General features: G+C 38.4%; 1 protein-coding gene across 1 annotated transcript; it reads left to right on the top strand.

Annotated features, from left to right (window-relative positions):
- Positions 1-349: 349 nt before the first annotated feature.
- Positions 350-18,725, top strand: LOC139719935 (U3 small nucleolar RNA-associated protein 18 homolog). The gene is made up of 13 exons (XM_071631316.1): positions 350-750; positions 1,118-1,233; positions 2,834-2,929; positions 3,567-3,634; positions 5,776-5,921; positions 7,382-7,465; positions 8,330-8,501; positions 9,675-9,775; positions 12,427-12,517; positions 14,730-14,853; positions 15,447-15,618; positions 17,618-17,757; positions 18,621-18,725. Exons 1-13 carry the CDS (start codon positions 481-483, stop codon positions 18,643-18,645), a joined length of 1,605 nt encoding a protein of 534 aa, XP_071487417.1. The 5' UTR covers positions 350-480; the 3' UTR covers positions 18,646-18,725.
- The last annotated feature ends 622 nt before the right edge of the window (positions 18,726-19,347 follow it).

The raw sequence follows: 19,347 nt of genomic DNA on the forward strand, positions 1-19,347 counted from the left end.
GTATTGGCAAAATAAACATTGTTTAAGAAAGTAATACATTGGTGGTTTTTTTTTCACTGTGAAAACTAAACTTTACTTTCAACCCATGATTTATGCAGTCGAAAATTCAAACAGGAAAAGAGAAATTGGGAATATTTGACTTCTTCTAGTAGGCTGTCCCCTCCCCCCACCCCCCCCCCCCCCCCCCCTCACCCCCACTTATGTGAAAACTGGCAATCCACAGAGTGCGCAGGTTACGAAACAACCGCAGCGGCCGAGATACACGTGCACACGCTCATAATGCGTAGCAAAGGCAACAGAGGGCGCTTTCATCGTTTCGATTATTGTGATGCTAGTGTCGGTAGTGCTGTCGTACAGAACACTGTTATCCACGTGCGGATTGCTAGCAATCAGTTTACAACGGTCCCACGTACCCCAATGTACGTTTGCTGTGAATTTTGAGACGCAAATTTGTTGTCGAACTGATTTTTTGCCGTCATTATGATTCAGGAAACAACGAAGCGTTCAGCTGAGAGTGCTCAGTCAGCTAAAAAGGTGAAGAAGCGACGTGGTGTGAAATCCAGCCGGAAACAAGAAAAATCTGGAGTGATTTTGGGCAGTAAAGCCAAGTTGAAGGAGAAGGATTCATCTGAAGAGTTGTTAGAAAATCTGGTTTTCGGAAACATCGTCGAAGAAAGATTAGACTCAGATTCTGACCAGGAATCAAGCTTAAAGCAGGCACAGGATAGACGAGATACCAGTTCAGATGAGGTTTGTACATGAGTTTTAAAACACGAGAATGTTTAATGTTACACGACATTAACAACCCTCTGCTCTGCAGTGATTATTTCAGCTTCATTATCAGGCTATTAATGATGATTCTGAACACATGCTTAGAATTAGATCTAAGCCTCTTTATTATTCAGATCCAGATTTGTTCGACGCTTGAAATAGGCTGGAAATTTAGTTGGAAATTTGTGGCTTTGATAGAGTAACTGAACAGGGTGCCATTGCTAGGAATGCTACTTGGGTCTACACTGTAAATGCAAAGTTTGTGTTATGTAGCAACGGGGCCTTTTAGGCAGCTCTGTCATAAGTATTAATTCATACCACATTCCTTCTTTTCTTTTTTCGTAAGGAGTCGGAGTTGAAACAGCAAGAAGGAAAAAAGAGACTTGAGGTGCAGGAGGGAGTGCTGGACAGGGAAAAGAGAAAACCAGCTTGGCATGATGACACGGATGATGCACATCTCAGGTGAGTACAATGTATGATATTTTAGTTTTTGTATTTTTGTACTGCAACTCTTTGCAGGTACAATGAATTGTTTTAGGAAGACACTCTCCGATAGCATGCTACAAGAACTAGAAGACTCGAGAGAAAGATGACTCGAAATTCTTGTTTTATTGCTTCCTGTGATGGTACTTCTCAGAGTCTGAGAACTACCACAATTCACTTTGATATCTCATTCTTGTGAACATCATTTTATCTTAGAATGAACGCCTAATTGCAAGTCTGGAGGAGTCAACTACTAAGCTGTCACTTGTTGATATTGGTTTTACCTGTACAGATTCTGCTGTAAGATCCATGATGTGTAAATTTTATTATTGAAACGATATTTAAGAAAGCTAAATATGCAGCCAGAACACTAAGAGAGCCCCATCATTTTCCTCCGAGAGTACATTGTACAAGTTGCTCAGCTTCTGTTCGGTAGCCCATTGTCCAGAAAGGGTTCAGTATCGAACGTTAGATTGCAAATTTATGCGTTCCAGAGACACAGAATATTAAAACATGTCTCTTTGATTATGATTTATGGAGGTGCAAAAAAAAACAAAAAAAAAAAAACTCCTGAGATAGACTTCCACCAGACATGAGAATACTCTCTAAAAAAGCCTCTGTCTGGTGCATGTTATGCACATTATGGGGATAAGCCCCCAAGACCCCCCCCCCCCCCCCCCCCCCCCCCCCCCCCCCCCCCCCCCCCCCCCCCCCCCCCGCCGCCGTGAAATGGGTCCATAAGATTTGGCTATTTGGGGGATTAAGCAAAAGAAAAAAAATATCACATTGGAGTACAAGGATTAATGTTAAAGTTGGAAATAACATCCTTCGCTGTATGCACACAAAGCTCTTTGTCCTTCCGTTACCATACATTAATGAAAACAATGTGTTGTAATTAAAAAACCAGTTGACATGTTTCAAAGTTGAATACATAAAAGTATAAAAGCTTCTTCATTGTTCAGGAGGTGCAAAAAAAAAAAAAAAAAACTCCTGAGATAGACTTCCACCAGACATGAGAATACTCTCTAAAAAAGCCTCTGCCTGGTGCATGTTATGCACATTTATCAAGCAGTACCAGTATCAACCCGTTCCATACTGAATTCTGGATTCGCCATAGACTTAATACACAGGCCACCAGGTTCCTGTATTGAACGGGTGAAGGTTTTAATGCCAGGTCATGTATTATTGATATCGACATTTTTTGAGAGTAATTTTTTTTGTGCTTAATCAGTTGAGATGATTTTTTTTTCTAATTAATGTTTTAATTTTGTGTAACAAAATATAAAATGTACTGCATAACAAGCAAAAATATTTGCATGCTTTTATTTTTCCTTGCCAGTTTCTTGTTTTGAGAAGTGGGCGAAAATTTCCACGCTGCAAAAATATCCACATTTACAGTATTTTACAACGGTCAAGAAGTCTAAATAAAGGTTGTACAGTCAAACTTACTTCTTTGTCACCGCCAGAACAAAACTATCAAATGCTCTGCTACATACATGAAATGGTTCCCAATGTTCCTATTTTGTGCCACTATGTTCCTGATAAAAATTCATGCCAATGCCATGTTTTTCATGTCCAGCTTTCAAGGTGAGGTGAATATCCGACAAGACAAAGTGAAATGGAGGGGAGAAAAAGAAGTCAGTGGGACACAGTTACAACAAAGGCTAAAATCACAGTAAGTGTTCCAGGGATGTGAAACACACAAACTGTAAGTAATCGATACAATAGGGTCAAGCTAATGCACTCTCCAAGCCAGAAGAATGAATTCTAAAACTTTCATTGGCTAAGGTTAGGTGGCCAAGTTGAATATTATTATATGAAATTGCAGTGACTTTGCCAACAGTAATATGGAAACTATTTGGCTGGAAACATTAATTCAAGATTTTGCTAAGTTGCATGGTAGGCATAATTCCATCCATACATATTGCTGTAGTGTTATCAGTGGATTTGGACATGGGTGCCGTGGAAATGCTGCCCATCAAAACATACTGTGCACATTTGTGATATTTGGTGGCATCACATATTGTACACTGTTGGATTTCTGAGAGAGCTAAGATACATTACTTCTTTCAGAAAAGATAATGTGATATTCAAAGATATTGCTCAGCTACAGTACAGGTTTTATTTTGTAAAGGTGAATGTACACAGCTTCAGTTGGAGTCTTGTGTAACATGTCAATCACTTTGCAGTAGAACTGAACCCACCCTCCACCTGCATATAAGCATTGCTCTAAAATGTTTCCTAGATGATCTTTTCAATAGCTACATGATGTGCCACTTTGACTTATTTCTCTTTCCATGATAAATGTGCAGATACGAAAAAGTGGTTGGTGACACTCCATCGTGGGCGAAGCTCAAGTCTGAGAGAGCGACAGAGGAAGGTGAGTCTTTGATGAAGAAAAACAAGAAATAATCTTCAGAACCCAGAACTGTGGGGAGACAAAAGTGGCCTGATTGAATTGGTCTTGCCCACAGGGGTTCAAAACCGTGAATAGCATCTGTCAGTGAATGTGTGCATCAAAGCTATACAGTATGTCCCCCCCCCCCCCCCCCCACCCCCACAAAAAGAAAGTGACTATCAGATTTTTCCATTGATAACAACCGATATGATTAAACCGTCTAAATGCTACTTCAGGGTCTTGAATTATAATGTGTTAGCTCCATTTGGCAGAAAACCCCATTCAGTTTGGTTAAGAGGTCACAGAGAAATGTGGATTGTTGTAAAGCATGTCATGAGTCTGATTCTTCCAAGTTTAGCACTTGAATGCTCTTGGAACTGCATATTGATGTGTAAACATAATAGACAGAACTTGCAGGGAAGGGATTCTTGACATGCTCTACAAAAACCCCATCCAATTTGTTTAAGCAGTCACAGAATAATGTGGATTGTTGTAAAGCATGTCATGAGTCTGATTCTTCCAAGTTTAGCACTTGAATGCTCTTGGAACTGCATAGTAATGTGTAAACACAATAGACTTGGATGGAACTTGGAGGGAAGGGATTCTTTATATGCTCTACAAAAATCCTTATTTCTCTTTGACCACTGAAGCAAATTGAGTGGAGTTTTCTGTAAGATGTGCTCTATGAATTATAGTTTCATGCCCTGAAATTGTGTATGAATTGATTCACTATTTTTGAAGTTATCATTGCAGAGGGTACCATATTTTAATATTTTTTATTTTTTATTTTTTATTTATTTATTTATTTATTTATTTATTTATTTTTTTTTTTTTTTGGGGGGGGACAAACGGTATTAATATCAGTAACGGTGACTTCAGTCATGATTCTTGGGCTGAATGCATACTTGAAATAGTTCATTGAGGTCAGTGATAAAGTGGTTCACAATTTGTTACAGAAACTCTCGAATTGTATCCAAGCGGAACCAGCCTTTCCACTCCATGATATCCTGCTGGTACTAAGAAAGTGTCTTTGAAAAAATAACGGGCAACAATGTACAATTGTATGATACCAACCTTGGAATTCAAGATAAAGTTGCAACCTGGTTTAGCAATTTGTGTTCTTTGTAAGGTGAAATGATGATTTGAATCTCTTGAGGAATGTACACTGTATTTGCATGTACTGTAAAAGTGAATATTTTGGCACGAGTAATTTTTCGCGCTCGGCTGGGTAAGATGAGTTTCATGTGTTTTGAATTCCGTGGAATCAAAGCAACTACAGAAACATATGGCATGCAAAAATATTCACATGCTTTTATTTTCGTGCTAGTTTCTGGTTGTGCGAAATGCGCGAAAATTTCCACTCTTACAGTATGTGATGCATCATCACAAAGTCCATTTAATATTGTAATAATATATTTTTTTGGTTTTTGACAGATAGAAATACACCAGATGCTATGGCTTTCAATTTGTTATAAGTTGCCAACTTCAAGACAAAGAAAATATTTAATAAAAACATAAAAAGTTAGAAAGCTGTAAAGGCTATATTGCCATAGTGGGTTTTGGGACTGTACAGTACTGTCAGGTTTATAACATTCCTGATGAGATAATGAGAAACCTCCTATGAATTATGAAAGAGCATATAATTTTAAGAAGGATTCAACGTCTATTTGATGAAAATTGGTTTTGAAATGGCTGAGATATCCTAAAAAGCAATAATAATAAAAGGCGACAGGCCACTTCTTTTATTAGGATCTCTTTGTTTCACCTTGTTATTGGATATCTCAGTCATTTCAAAACAGATTTTCATCAAATAAACTTTTGATTCCCCTGGAATTGTATGTTCTATGACATCTCACAGAGTGGTTTCTGGATATCTCGCAAAACGTTAAAAGCTAAATCCTCACCTTGACCAGAACTGTACAGTCCCTTTAAGCACATGTTTCTTCCTTGTATGATCTCTTTTTTGTATGGGTACAACGTGATGACACACCACATTCTGTACACTGTACATGTGCACATGCGAAAGCTGTATGAAGAAGTGTATAAAATGAATGAAAAGGTATACATGTAGGTAATATCTGAGTGTGTAATGGTTCTTTGACACCTTCTATTCCTGTGTGTAGATGATGACAGTGATGCAAGTGATGAGGACGATAACAACCCCTTACTGAGGCATACTGGTGACTACCTCACCACGTCTGAACAGCTCCCCCGGACAAATATCCGTGTCAAGAGACTCACTGACCTCAATAAGGAGCACAGGTCACAGGTGGGTGGGGTCACCATTGGGTGTGGTCTTAGGTTGGTTTGGCAGAAGGTGGGTGTGGTCGTAGGTTGGTTTGGTAGAAGGTGGAAGTGGTCGTAGGTTGCTTTGGCAGAAGGTGGGTGTGGTCGTAGGTTGGTTTGGTAGCATGTAGGTGTGATCGTAGGTTGGTTTGGTGGCAGGTGGGTGTGGTCTTAGGTTGGTTTGGTAGCAGGTGGGTGTGGTCATAGGTTGTTTTTGTAGCAGGTGGGTGTGGTCGTAGGTTGGTTTGGTAGCAGGTGGGTTTGTTTGTATGTTGGTTTGGTAGCAGGTGGGTGTGGTCTTAGGTTGGTTTGGTAGCAGGTTGGTGTGGTCGTAGGTTGGTTTGGTAGCAGATGGGTTTGTTTGTATGTTGGTTTGGTAGCAGGTGGGTGTGGTCATAGGTTGGTTTGGTAGCAGGTGGGTGTGGTCATAGGCTGGTTTGGTAGCAGGTGGGTGTGGTCTTAGGTTGGTTTGGTAGCAGGTGAGTGTGGTCATAGGCTGGTTTGGTAGCAAGTGGGTGTGGTCGTAGGCTGGCTTGGTCGCAGGTGGGTGTGGTATTGAGATGTTTTGCATGAGACTCTGTAAAAAAGTGATCTTTACATTTATGCAACATAGTAGTCATAAGATTGCCTTTTTGATATGAGAAATACCATTGCCTATTGAAGTGTATGTAAAACTCAATCTTCCTACCAGGTTTCAGAAACCTGATTTTGATTGTATGAACGACATACCGTACTGTACTGTAAATGCCATACATTTCACACTGTTTCTATTTTCAGGAAATGTCTAGTGTCATTTGTGTATTAAAAAGCATGTGAAAATATTAAATCAACCCTGATCCTGACATGAAAATGGAGTGCATGTGTACATTTATCTATCCATCGCTGTACTCCATGATCCCATTGCAAAATTAAGGGGGGGGGGGGGGGGGGGGGGGGGAGTTCCTATCCACAAAAATTGGACTAGCTAAATACTGTACGTGGCATATACCGTGAAAAATGAAATATGGGAATAGGGAAGTTTAAAGCATAATGTTTTCACCAAAGGGAGATACTGGCAGCAACCACAAATCCAATTCATAAGAGGTTGCTATGTCACCACTTCATAACTTTCCCATTTGTCTTTACATGATAATGTTATAAGATTAATATTTGTTTTTAAGCAGCTCCTGCCCATTTTTTTTCCCCCACTGGTTACATTTATTAGCTTGTCACATGACTGAATTTATTTCATTGTTTGGAATTTACTGTTGGTTTCTAATGTAATGCTAGAATATGAAAGTGAATGTGGCCCACAACATTATGAATGTGAAAAAGAAAAGGCTCTAGGTGGGAATGAAAATATGAATGTCTGCTTTATACAAGTTAACCGCTTTTTGCTGTTAGATATACACATGTAGTACCAAAAAGTAATAGTAACCCCTCAATATTCGCCATGATTCCCAGGGCATCGTATCAACGGTAGAGTTCCATCCAGGAGCCCAAGTTGCCTTGGTCGCAGGTCGAGACAAAAGGTTAAACTTATTTCAGGTGAGTGTTCCTCTCCGGCACTTTGAATTTTCAGGCCACTCTTGCTTGTAAAATTCTAAAAAGTGAATTATTTTTAGAATGAGTTTTGTGGTTTGACATTGAAAGGAGAAACATGTTGTAATCACTTTGAACGTGATGTATGCTAACTGTAAATATTGCCAATGTGACTCATTGAAGCTTTACCATGAATTAAATACTGTACAGTGATAATCTGAGTAATAAAACATTTGCAAGAAATTGTTGATAATTTAGAAAGTTTTTTCTTTGTAATCTTGGTATTAGATAATTTTAGTGGTTTCATGTTACAAATTTACCCCTATCTCTGTAGTGAAGTTTCCTGTATGAGCTTTCAGAGCATCATGCAACACCTGTGTCTTTTGCCATTTTCTCAATACAGTGCGTAACTGTTATAACAAAGTCTTTGGAGCTGGCGGTTTTCTGTTCTTATACATGTATATCAATATTTTAAATAGCCGAACAGTAAAGTATACAAAGATATATGGATGGTTATTTTGGGAGCTGAAATTTTACTTGCTTAAACAAGAATTTCGTCGTAGCTGTGTTTTTTTGTAATGGGAGTGTACTGTATAGGGTTTGTGCCTAACCTAGAGGCAAAATGATGCTTTGTGCATTAATCTGAGTTTATCCCCTTCTGGTTGAAAATGTATGAAAATGTATTTTCCCCTTGTCTTTTTGTTTTACTGTTCATATTTAATTTATTTATTTATTTATTTTTTATTTTTTTTTTGCATGGCGTGGATATGGGGGGGGGGGGGATATTAATTGATGGGTAAAGAAGTGCCAAACGAATATATCTTTTGGCTGCTGCCATGGCACATTTATATTGTGTATCTCTATCCACAGGTGGAGGGGAGGCTCAACCCGAAAATCCAGTCCGTGCTATTTGAACGATTTCCGCTGCACTGTGCCCACTTCTCGTCCCACGGCAATGAAGTTGTGGTAGCCAGCAGACACAAGTACTTCTACGTATACGACATGATTGCCGGGAAGATAACAAGAGTGCCAAATATCCAGGGTATGAATAGACTTCACTTCTTTGGGAAGGTGGAATAGATTTAGTCTTCTCTGTGAAACACTCTTTTACTGAATATGTGACTGCCTGGTTCAAGACTCACAAAAAGTCACAAATTAGGATTCTCTGCAGTGAACCAAAATAGTCATTTGGGTTGTCTTACTTGAATTTTTAAAGTTTGTCTTACCTGAGAGAGCAATCTCTTCTCTATCTACTATCAAAATTTGGTTGCTAAAAAAACCCCAAACAAACATTATTTACATATTAACTGGTGTTTTTTGGGCATTTTTTTTTTTTTGAACTGGTGCTGCTTTCGTTGTGATTTTCATTGGAACAGCACATCTGAGTGACCTTAATTTTTAAATACTCTTTGCTCCATTTTCATTAAAACTGCATTCCTGCCTCACTTACTTCATTTACTATTATTTTTTTTATGGGTGCGGGTATCAACAAGTTATCACTTCAAAGCTTTTAGCTTACTCTTTCAAACTACTGTATGTAGAAAAGTGAAAATTCACTTTTGCCTGCTTTTTGTTAGTTTTGAGCTGGGACCGACACATTTGCAACAGATAATTCTGGAATAAGTATACATGCGTCACTGCAGTTTTATGTCTCTATTTCCACCCGTACTTAAAACTCAAAATATCAGTCACACTTATCTGCAAAAAGTTATGGTGCCAATGTACATTTGAAATAGAGTCTTTACTAGGGTAGATTTTGCTGCTTTAAGGGCTGTTGAGGATGAGTCCCGAGTATACCTGGGCAAGCGTCTATGGGAAAAAAACATGTCCTCAACGGTTTAATGAATTGTAGATGTAGCATACATGATCCAAGTGGTGTATGTGGTCTTTAGGCAGTGATATTTACTTTGTAGCCAGCTTACATGATACTCAATACTTTATTTGATCATTTTGTGAACTGTAATCAGTTGAGGGTGGACTGATTTTGCTGTAGCACACATTTCCCATAGACACCTGCTCGATTATAATCGCAACTAGTCTTCAAGGGTTTAACACTGAATGCTGCAAAATTTGAATGACATTAGTGCCATGCTCAAATTTTGATCTGTAGCACCAAGTACAATGTACTCATGTTAGCATGCGATTACAAGTAACCCCAGTCCCATATACATGTATTTGTGATGATTCTTTATATCTTCACCTTGTAATGTTACAGGCATCCATGAACAGAGGCTGTCAAAGTTTGAGGTGTCACCAGATGGGCGATTCATTGCATTTTATGGTTCCTATGGCAACATGTACCTCTTATCTGCGCAGGTATGGGAGTATTCTTTTTGTAAAATAATGTTTCTTTTGTATGATAAAGGATAGTCCACATATTCATATCTATTTTCATCTCTGCCAAGAAGTCATGTAAAGGCATCTTATTCTTTATCTCTCTGTCTATCTACTCACGGAATGTTTTCGCATACGTGTGCATGCATATTTGCATAACAACACTGTATTACAATGTGTGCCCATAGAGGCAGCTGTTCTCTGGAACCCTCTCCATCCTTTCCACTTCTATTCTTTTCTTCTTATTCCTACTCTTCTTGGGCACACATGTGACATGTGATCCCTGGGTTCTGTATAATGTACACTATGTACATTTGTACATCACACATGTTTCACTCCCAACAACATATTAGGGCCTGTGCAATTTTGTATTTATGACTTTGCATTTTTGATATATATTTGTCATAGTCAGACGTCAGCATGTTGGAAAGATTCAATGCATCAATAGTATATTTTAATATCCTATTGTTATAGTCTCAAACATACCTTTTCATTTCACTAGTATTTCAGTCTAATTAGTTACAATGTACCGTTTGGTGATGTGTCGAATTGTTAATTGATTATCATGTATTTATATGTGCATGTGCATTTATATGTGATCTGTTTGTTATTCTTGTCGTGTTATGCTCTGTTATCTTGCCAGTGGAGGAAGATTTTCTGTATTTTTTAAATCAGACAATAAATGATTGAATCTTGAATCTTGAATCTTGAATCTCTCATGTAAGTAATCATTACCTTCAAGGACAAGTTCACCTTCATAGACATGTGCAGTGGCGGATCCAGAGGGGGGCGCAACCGGCGCACGCCCCCCCTTTATTTTCCGTTAAAAACAAAAGAAATGAAAAGAAAAAAAATGAAATGAAACCCGGAAGTGGCACCAGAAATATTAGTCACGCCCCCCCTTTACAAAATTCCTGGATCCGCCCCTGCATGTGGGTTGAGTGAATGCAGCAACATTAGTAGAGCACATTATTGAGAGTTTGAGGAAAATCGGACAATCCATTCAAAAGTTATGAATTTTTGAAGTTTCTGCTCACTCAAGGCTGGATGAGAAGACTACTATAGCTTGTGATGTCACATGAGTACAACGATATAAAGAAAGAATATAGAAAATTCAACATATTTTCACTTTTCTCACATAACAAAAGAACACTTGACTTCTCTCTTTCAGAAGGCAGGGGGAATAATATTACCCTTAACATATGTCAGTAACAAGTTGAAGAAATGTGCACTCTATTCAAAAAGTAAAGTTTTGTGAAATTCTCTTTTTATTTTCTTTATATGGTTGTACGCATATGACATCATACACTTAGTAGTCTTCTCATTCAGCAGTGACTACGCATATACTTTAAAAATTCATAACTTTTGAACGGATTGTCCGATTTTCCCCAAACTTTCACTGATGTGTTCTACTAATATTGCTGCATTCACTCAATCCACATGTATATAAAGGTGGACTTGTCCTTTAACTGCTACATGTGGACTTTTGTTTTCACTTAAATTTGGTATGTGTGTGTTTGGTCAAGCACAGCTGCCAAGTCTATGATTTTGAAGGAGGCTCCCTAAAAATTTAGATATATCCACATGTCCTAACAAGAAAATATAGACATCCTCCTGATTTAGGAACTGATGTCATCTGTTGAGATGCATGTAAAACACAATTATCTCCCTGACTGCTCACTAGAACCTCACTGATTTTGATGTTAAAATGTTGGCACCCTGCGTCATGTGCCAAGGTATTATGTATGCACAGATGAGCTTCAAGGTGAGATTGTGTCAGAGGTCAGATTTCGTCGCCAAAAGTCTGATCAATTGTTTTACAAAGTAAAGGGATGGTATAGTTTTGGTTGAGATGGGGATTCAAGTTTTAACTTTTTATTAGATATTTAGAAACTGCCTACGGGTGTATATGAAATATGAAGAGTATACCATTCTAAATGGCATTTAAAGGTTTTTTTTTTAATGAAAATCAGTCTTGAAATGGCTGAGATATCCAGAAAGAAAGAGGTCCTAGTAAAAGCTGGGTCCCTTCTTTTATTTCGACTTTATTTTACTTTGTTTTTTTCTATATCTCAGCCATTTCAAAACCAATTTTTATCAAATTAAAACTTTGAACTCGTCTTAGAATTTGTATCCTCTTTAATATTTTGTATAAGTGGTTTCTAATTACCTTGTACAATGTTAAAACTTAAATCCTCATCTCAATCAAATCTATATACCATGGTAATCCCTTTAAACATCTAGTAAAATTGAATGTTGCAGGTATATTCAAAGTCAGAGGATAAAAGGGAATATTCTTTCATGTAATACTGAGGATAGAATCTGATGAAGGACTAATGCCTTGGCCAGTGTCAGAGAATATTCATAGTAATTTTAAACACCGTTCAGAAATATGTGTTGAAAAACACTATGCTGTACCAGCATAAACTGAAAGATATAATAATATCATAACAGTTCTGCATGTAGGCACAGCAATTTTGAGGTGCATTTTACACTCACAACACTATCTTCAGGACTGCTCATAGAAAATGCTCGGTCTGTGAGCAAATGAAAATTGTAAAAGTCTATAAAAGCTGTCTTGAATTGTTTTGTAGAACTTGAATAATTTTTCTACCTGTTGTAATTCTTTTCAGACCAAGGAGTTGATCACAACACTGAAGATGAACGGCACGGTTGATGCAATCACCTTCACTGAAGACGGGTCAAGGATGATGTCGTTTGGTGGTGAGGTTTTTACTGTCATGCCAAGATTTGTGAGGTGCAATGATGCAGTGAATGCTCGGTGATGTTAGACTTTGAATATCCTGGGTGATCATTAGAGTACAGAATTAATGACTTTTACATTTATCCATTTTTATTCTTTGAAATATGATGAGTCTGAAATATAGGCATTATCAGGCATATGCTATGACTCATGTAGCATATATGCTGATACATGTATGTTTATACCCCCGCCAAACGAAGTTTGAAGGGGGTATATAGGAATCAGCGGACGGTCGGTCGGGCGGTCGGTCGGGCGGTCGGTCGGGCGGTCGGGCGGTCGGGCGGTCGGGCGGTCGGGCGGTCGGGCGGTCGGGCGGTCGGGCGGTCGGGCGGTCGGGCGGTCGGTCGGGCGGTCGGTCCGTTGCAAATCTTGCGTCGCGAACTACTTCCTCAGTTTTCAACCGATTCCCATAAAACTTGGCACAGATGTGTGCCTTGGGTTGTAGATGTGCAAGACATATTTTTTGACAGTACCCAAAAGTACGTTGCCATGGTAACGGCATATTATGGGCAAAAATGGGTACAAATCTTGCGTCGCGAACTCCTCCCACAGTTTTTGATCAATTTTTATGAAATTAGGTACAGATGTTCATCTGAATATGTTAATGTGCAAGACACATATTTCCGCAGTGGCAAAAAGTGCGTTGCCATGGTAACGGCATGTTATTGGTAAAATATAGGGCAAAATGCTTCATGGCAAAACTGCTTCATCCGTGTTCTTCCAATTCTCATGGAATTCATATTGAATGTTTGTCTTAGGATATAGGTCAGCATGACACATTTCTTGACAGTGACAAAAAGTATGTTGCCATGGTAACAGCTCACATATCATGAGCCAAAATGATGGAAAATTTTGTGTTGCAAACTACTTCCTCAGTTTTTGCCCAATTTCCATGAAACTTGGTACAGATGTGTGCCTTTGGTTGTAGATGTGCAAGACGCATTTTTTGACAGTACCCGAAAGTACGTTGCCATGGTAACGGCATATTAATGGCAGAAGATCAAGGAAAGATCTTGCGGATTGAACTACTTCCTCTGTATTCGACTGAAGCTCATGAAATGTGGCACACACATTGGTCTTGCTGGGAAGATGTGCAAGACATATTTTTTGGACGTGTCGGAAGCTGCGTTGCCATGGTAACAGCATATTAATGGCGGAAGATCAAGGAAAGATCTTGTGGATTGAACTACTTCCTCAGTTTTTGACAAAAGCTTATGAAATGTGGCACACACAATAGTCTTGGTGGGAAGATGTGCAAGACATATTTTTCGGACGTGTCGGAAGCTGCGTTGCCATGGTAACGGCATTTAAATGGCAGAAGATCAAGGAAAGATCATTCCTTGGGTAAGACTGTCGTCACGGGGCGGGGGTATTAATCACCTTAAGTGATATTTCTAGTTTTATACTTGTTGAAGGCTAGCTAATGCTCATGAAATATTTGGTTGGCTGTCACACCCCCCCCCCCCCCCCGCCTCCATAAAACTCTGTAATGCCAAAGGAGGAGAATTTCCTTATGCATAATGATACCCATATCTAGAGTATATGTTTGCATTTGTACTTTTCTAATGAATGAAAATCACATTCAAGAGAAATGCACAGAGAAAAGTACAACCTAAACTTTCTTTTATAATGTCCATATACAAGTAATCTCTTTTAATAGCTGCATAGCCGGAAGAGAAGTATGACATTATCTTGGTGTAACTGTAAGATAATGACTGAGAATACACTCCAGCTGAGTCATAATATACAGGTATTGACTGACTTTTAGGGCATCGTTAACATCATTGCCTTAAGGGGTCTCTTTTCCATACTATGACTCTTGTAGCAGGCTTCTTGGGTCATAGCATGGAGTACTTGAGGTCCCAAGAGGCAATAGTAGCAACAATGCCCAAAACAAAGGTAGTCCATATCTGCTTTGTATACCAAACTAGATATTACCTGATTGTGCGAGTCAATTCACACATCTATGCTGTCATAGATGTCTCCATTGCGATCGCATCGGATGAGGGTTACCTCTAGCGTTGTAGAAGACAACCGTTTATAGTCCATGTATTATACTTACTGCTACGAATCAAAAGGCGATGGTGTAGTACTATGGGATACCATGTGGTTGAAGGCAGTTGTTGCATGTATGCCCCCAACTTAAACCGGTCAGTCTGTGATTGTCCACAGATGATGGTGAAGTGTATGTGTGGGACATGAACACCAGAGACTGCATCCACAAGTTTGTAGACAGGGGCTGCATCAAAGGAACTACCATATCTTCATCCAGGGGGAACCACTACTTTGCCACAGGGTAAGACATTGCTGTCACTTTAGGGCTCCCTTTTGTTTTTCTTTTTCCTTTTTTGGTTGGGTGTTGCTGCTGTTTTCTTAGAACAAGAAACTGTTGGTAAAGATTCCATTTAAAAAGAGGAAGCGCACACACAAAAATATGGCATGATGTGAATAGTTCTTTTCATGACATACATCAGCCTACTCAGAGACATGCATCAACCTTATCAGATTAAAAGTCATGAAAACATTTACCTCATTCTTTTCAGGATTAATTTTATTCTTGTGAAGTACTCATGGAAATCACAGTATGTTTGTTTTTGCATGCAATTTCAGTAGCTTTATCCAACCAGCGAATAATTTATAGTACATTAATTTGTCTAAAATGTCATCAGATAAACTTGATTTTACATAGTGACACTGTTCTCCCTTTCTCCTCTTTAAAAAAAAAAAAAAAAAGAAAGAAAGAAAAAAAAGAAAACAAGAAAAAAGATGAATGAATGAACATGAACAGAGAGAAGAAATTAACTGTAGTACTGTGAGGTCATCTTCAGGAATGAAAGTGCTGCTTATGCGGTACTTTTTTTTCTTCAATACAATTGTTTGACCTTACAGATCAGAAAGTGGTATCATCAATCTGTATGATGAGCAGTGCCTGAGTCACACCAACCCATCACCTCTCAAGGCCATCATGAACCTCACCACACCCATCACAGCAACCAGGTTCAACTCGGCCAATGAGATCCTCGCCGCCATCTCTACGCATTCCCCAAACATCATCAAGTTTGTGAGTTCAGTCTTGTTGAAAACTTGCCACAAGATGTGAAATTACGTTCTTCTCATATATACCATGATATGAACATATCTTCGGCTGAGAATGAGAAGAGCATTTTAAAAGTTGCCCCGAACACTATAGCTTTAGTAGCAATGTAACATCCTTATCATTCCTATCCAACAATATTGTGTTCATAAGGACAGCATATTGTTTAAAAGTTTCCAGGTACTTTTAAAGTGGCTTCTAGTGCTGTATCTGTTGCCTTCTTTTTTTCTTTTTTCTTTTTTTTTTGAGAGAGAGAGAGAGAGAGAGGAAGAGGGGGAAAAAGTATGTCAGAGGTTTTATCATATTACTGAAATTTATGTCATTGTTACCACAGAATGTAAGAAGTCATTTATGCTTATTTTGGTTTGGTTATGGTTATTCATAGGTTTGCATTGTACGGCAATACATTGTAGTAACATCTGTTATTGCAAGCTAAACGTTGATGTACATTTTCTGTTTCTATTGTTTCAATAGTTTATTGTATCAATTGAAGACTTTAAGGATGGGAAAAGTTGAGGGCATGTAAAAGTGGGAAAGTCGAACTCAGAATTATCGAGGCATAGCCCAGGAGCTCTGGTAAGGAATGCACCCCTGGAAGTGGTGCAGATGTCGTGTTATTTTTCAGTGTGTTGGCTTGTAATGTCCTTAGTTACCAGGGAAAAAGTGATGGTGTCTTTTTAAACAGATTAACCCTAACTTTAACCGGGGGGGGGGGGGGGGGGGGGGAATTCCGCGACCATTCCGCCGCGCAAAATTTTTTGACCGCGCCGCTCGCTGACTTTTTACTTTCAAGTCTTGCGCAACTTTTGAGACCAAATTTGTTGCACCTGGGCATACCGTTCCGAAGCCACGCCCCTTCAAAAAATTTTCGTCAACCCCAAAATTGCTCAAAAACGTGATTTTGTGTACAAAGTCAATACAAATTGTGTTTTTTCAATTAATTCATATAAAGATTCATATTTTCAATTTTAATGGCTGAAATAAATTTATTTTAGTATAATTATGCTTCTAAAGATGTGTATGACAAATTCTGCTGAAAAAAACAACAAAAACAAAAGTTCGAAAAAACAAAGAAATACATAAAAATGATAAAACAATAAAAAACATAAGAAATTAATTTTGATACTGAATTTTTTTTACGCACAAATGTTCGGAATGTCACTAGAAATATTTACACCAAAAATCAGCATTCCATAAGCTTTTATAAGCCAATTACAGACGAAAATGAGGTTTTTTGGATATATTTGCATAATTAATTTAAAATAGAAAATGCAAATTTTGTGAAAATTTAACATAACAGTCTTGTAGATTACATCTGGCTTTATGTTCATGCAAAATTTTGCGGCGATTGCGCGATCAACGGCCGAGATCTGAAGGGGGGGCCATAATGCCCCCCCCCCCCCCCCAGGAATTCAAGCTTGCCAAATAGCCCAGGTAAGTTAGGGTTAAGGACCCCAACATATCTTTATGTACAGTATGTCCCCCCAAAAAATTACAATCAGATTTTCGCATTGATTTTACCCAATATGATTAAACTGCCTAAATGCTACTTCAGGGTCTTAAAATATAACTTCTTAGCTCTATTTTGCAGAAAACCCCGTCCGACTTGGTTTAACAGTCACAGAGAAATGTGGATTGTTGTAAAGCATGTCACAACTTGAGTCTGATTCTTTCAAGTTTAGCACTTCGATGATCTTGTGTGTGAATACAATAGACAGAACTTGAAGGGAAGAAATTCCTGACATCCTCTACAAAATTCCACATTTCCCTGTGACCATTGAAGCAAATCGAATGGGGTTTTCTGTAAGATGTTGGCAATGAGTTATAGTTTCATACCTTGAAATTGTATTTGGATTGATTCATTATTCTCAAAGCTATCGTTGTGGAGGTACCATTGTATTTTCTTTTTGGGACGTGTGGTATAATGTTGATCTTAACTTGAACTTCTTTGTGTCCATTGTGGTAGGTCCACCTACCATCTGTACAGATCTTCCAGAATTTTCCACGAGGTGATGAGAATCTGAATGTTCCATACACCATGGACTTCTCCCCGAGGAGTGGCTACTTTGCCATTGGAAATGATAGAGGAACTGTGCAGCTATACAGGTAAGTGTGATGCGAGGTTCTCTTTTTCTTTTTTCCCCCCTTTTCAGAGTAAATGTGAAGGATGATTAGTATCAAATTACTGACAAAAAACAAAGAAGTATTGTTTGGACACCACAAATTGTGTACATACAGTGGACTCCCGTTATAACGAAGTCCTCAGGACTGGCAGTTTTCTTTCGTTACATCAAACCTTCGTTTTAACCGAACAAATAAGCAATAAAAAAACATAGAGGAGATGATGTTGAGGCCTGAATTTTTACTTTGTTGTAACCAGAACTTTGTTATAACCGTGTTCATTATAACGGGAGCGCACTGTATTGTATATTTCTACATCATAAATGTTGTCTAATTGTCAACTTTTGCTTTGATAGAAATAGCTCTGAAGGAAATATTTTTTTGAGGCACTGCACACTTTCAGTTTGTCCTTAATTCTGGTTCCCTACTGCAATAATACTGTATATACCATATATTTTGCTAGTCTAAATTTTTGCGAATCGGGAATTCCCAACCATTTCGCAAGTGGTTAAATTTGCGATTGTGGAGTCCTGTACAGAACGGAGAAATGTGCTAGCGTACGTCACATCCACAGGAACAGAGTCAATATTTTCGTGTGTTTTTAATTTCACAAATAGCACGCGACTCGCGAAATTCGCGAAAATAAAAACCTCGCGAAATATTCAGCGTATACAGTAATGAAATGACTTTGAGTATCTCATCATTCATATCTTTGATTTAATAAGGATTTTGCAATTGTCATTGTGGCAATTGTTGTGATCATCTTCTTGCCTGTAAATTATTAGCAGGTTTCTCTTGATAGGGAAAATGTAATTTTTTCAGTGTAATTTGTGATCAAATCATTTCAGATTGAAGCACTATGCTGACTACTAAAGTGTTTGGTGGTCGTGGATGATGTCGATAACGTGAAGAGCCGACAGCAGGGCTGGTTAGTTGCAGCTGGGTCTATCAAATGGACATCTTTGCCAGGACTTCATTCTACCTAGACGGTGACGACCCAAGGATTCTGAACAAGCTGCCTGGATGCACAGTCGAAGACCTTCGCTCTGATGAAATCACAGCTCAGAATTCACTAGGTCGCAATATTTGATCTTACTCAAACCTTCTTGTGCTCTGTGTACTAATACATGTAGGTCCTAATGTCCAGAATCAGTAGGTCCTAATGTCCGGAAGTGGACTAATGTCCAGACTTGGACTGTTGGTGAAAATTGATCAAGCGATCGTGATTACCTTTTTCTTGTTGTCATGATCTCATTCGTATGAGACAGACTCAAACTTTTAACTCGTCTAGGATGTCCAAGGCCAATAAAATAATTTTTAATGTAATTCCCTTTTAAAAAACTTTGCTAATCATAGCATTGTGCAAGGAATGTGAAGGTTGAATACTGTAATGCCATTTTGAGATCAAGATTTAAATTACATTTTTGAAGATTACTTTGCAATAGGGCCAGTTTATGCTGGCAAACGCAAAATGTTAAGAAATATCAGTTTTTGCTCTATCATTTACACTAGTGAGAATGTGCTTTCCCTCAAAACTTATGTTGTTTGTTTTATTGTTTGTTTGTTTTTTGTCAT

The sequence above is a fragment of the Diadema antillarum genome, unplaced genomic scaffold, assembly GCF_040938485.1.
Source record: "Diadema antillarum isolate AM-2024a unplaced genomic scaffold, OU_Dant_1.0 scf00000117, whole genome shotgun sequence".
NCBI classification, from domain to species: domain Eukaryota; kingdom Metazoa; phylum Echinodermata; class Echinoidea; order Diadematoida; family Diadematidae; genus Diadema; species Diadema antillarum.

What these genes read in the sequence shown, in the direction of transcription:
- LOC139719935 (XM_071631316.1), top strand. Translation starts at nt 481, where the DNA reads ATGATTCAGGAAACAACGAAGCGTTCAGCTGAGAGTGCTCAGTCAGCT. An exon ending in CCCCAAACATCATCAAGTTT is followed by an intron (nt 15,619 to 17,617) that starts GTGAGTTCAGTC and finishes CCATTGTGGTAG; the next exon opens with GTCCACCTACCATCTGTACA. An exon ending in GGAACTGTGCAGCTATACAG is followed by an intron (nt 17,758 to 18,620) that starts GTAAGTGTGATG and finishes AAATCATTTCAG; the next exon opens with ATTGAAGCACTATGCTGACT.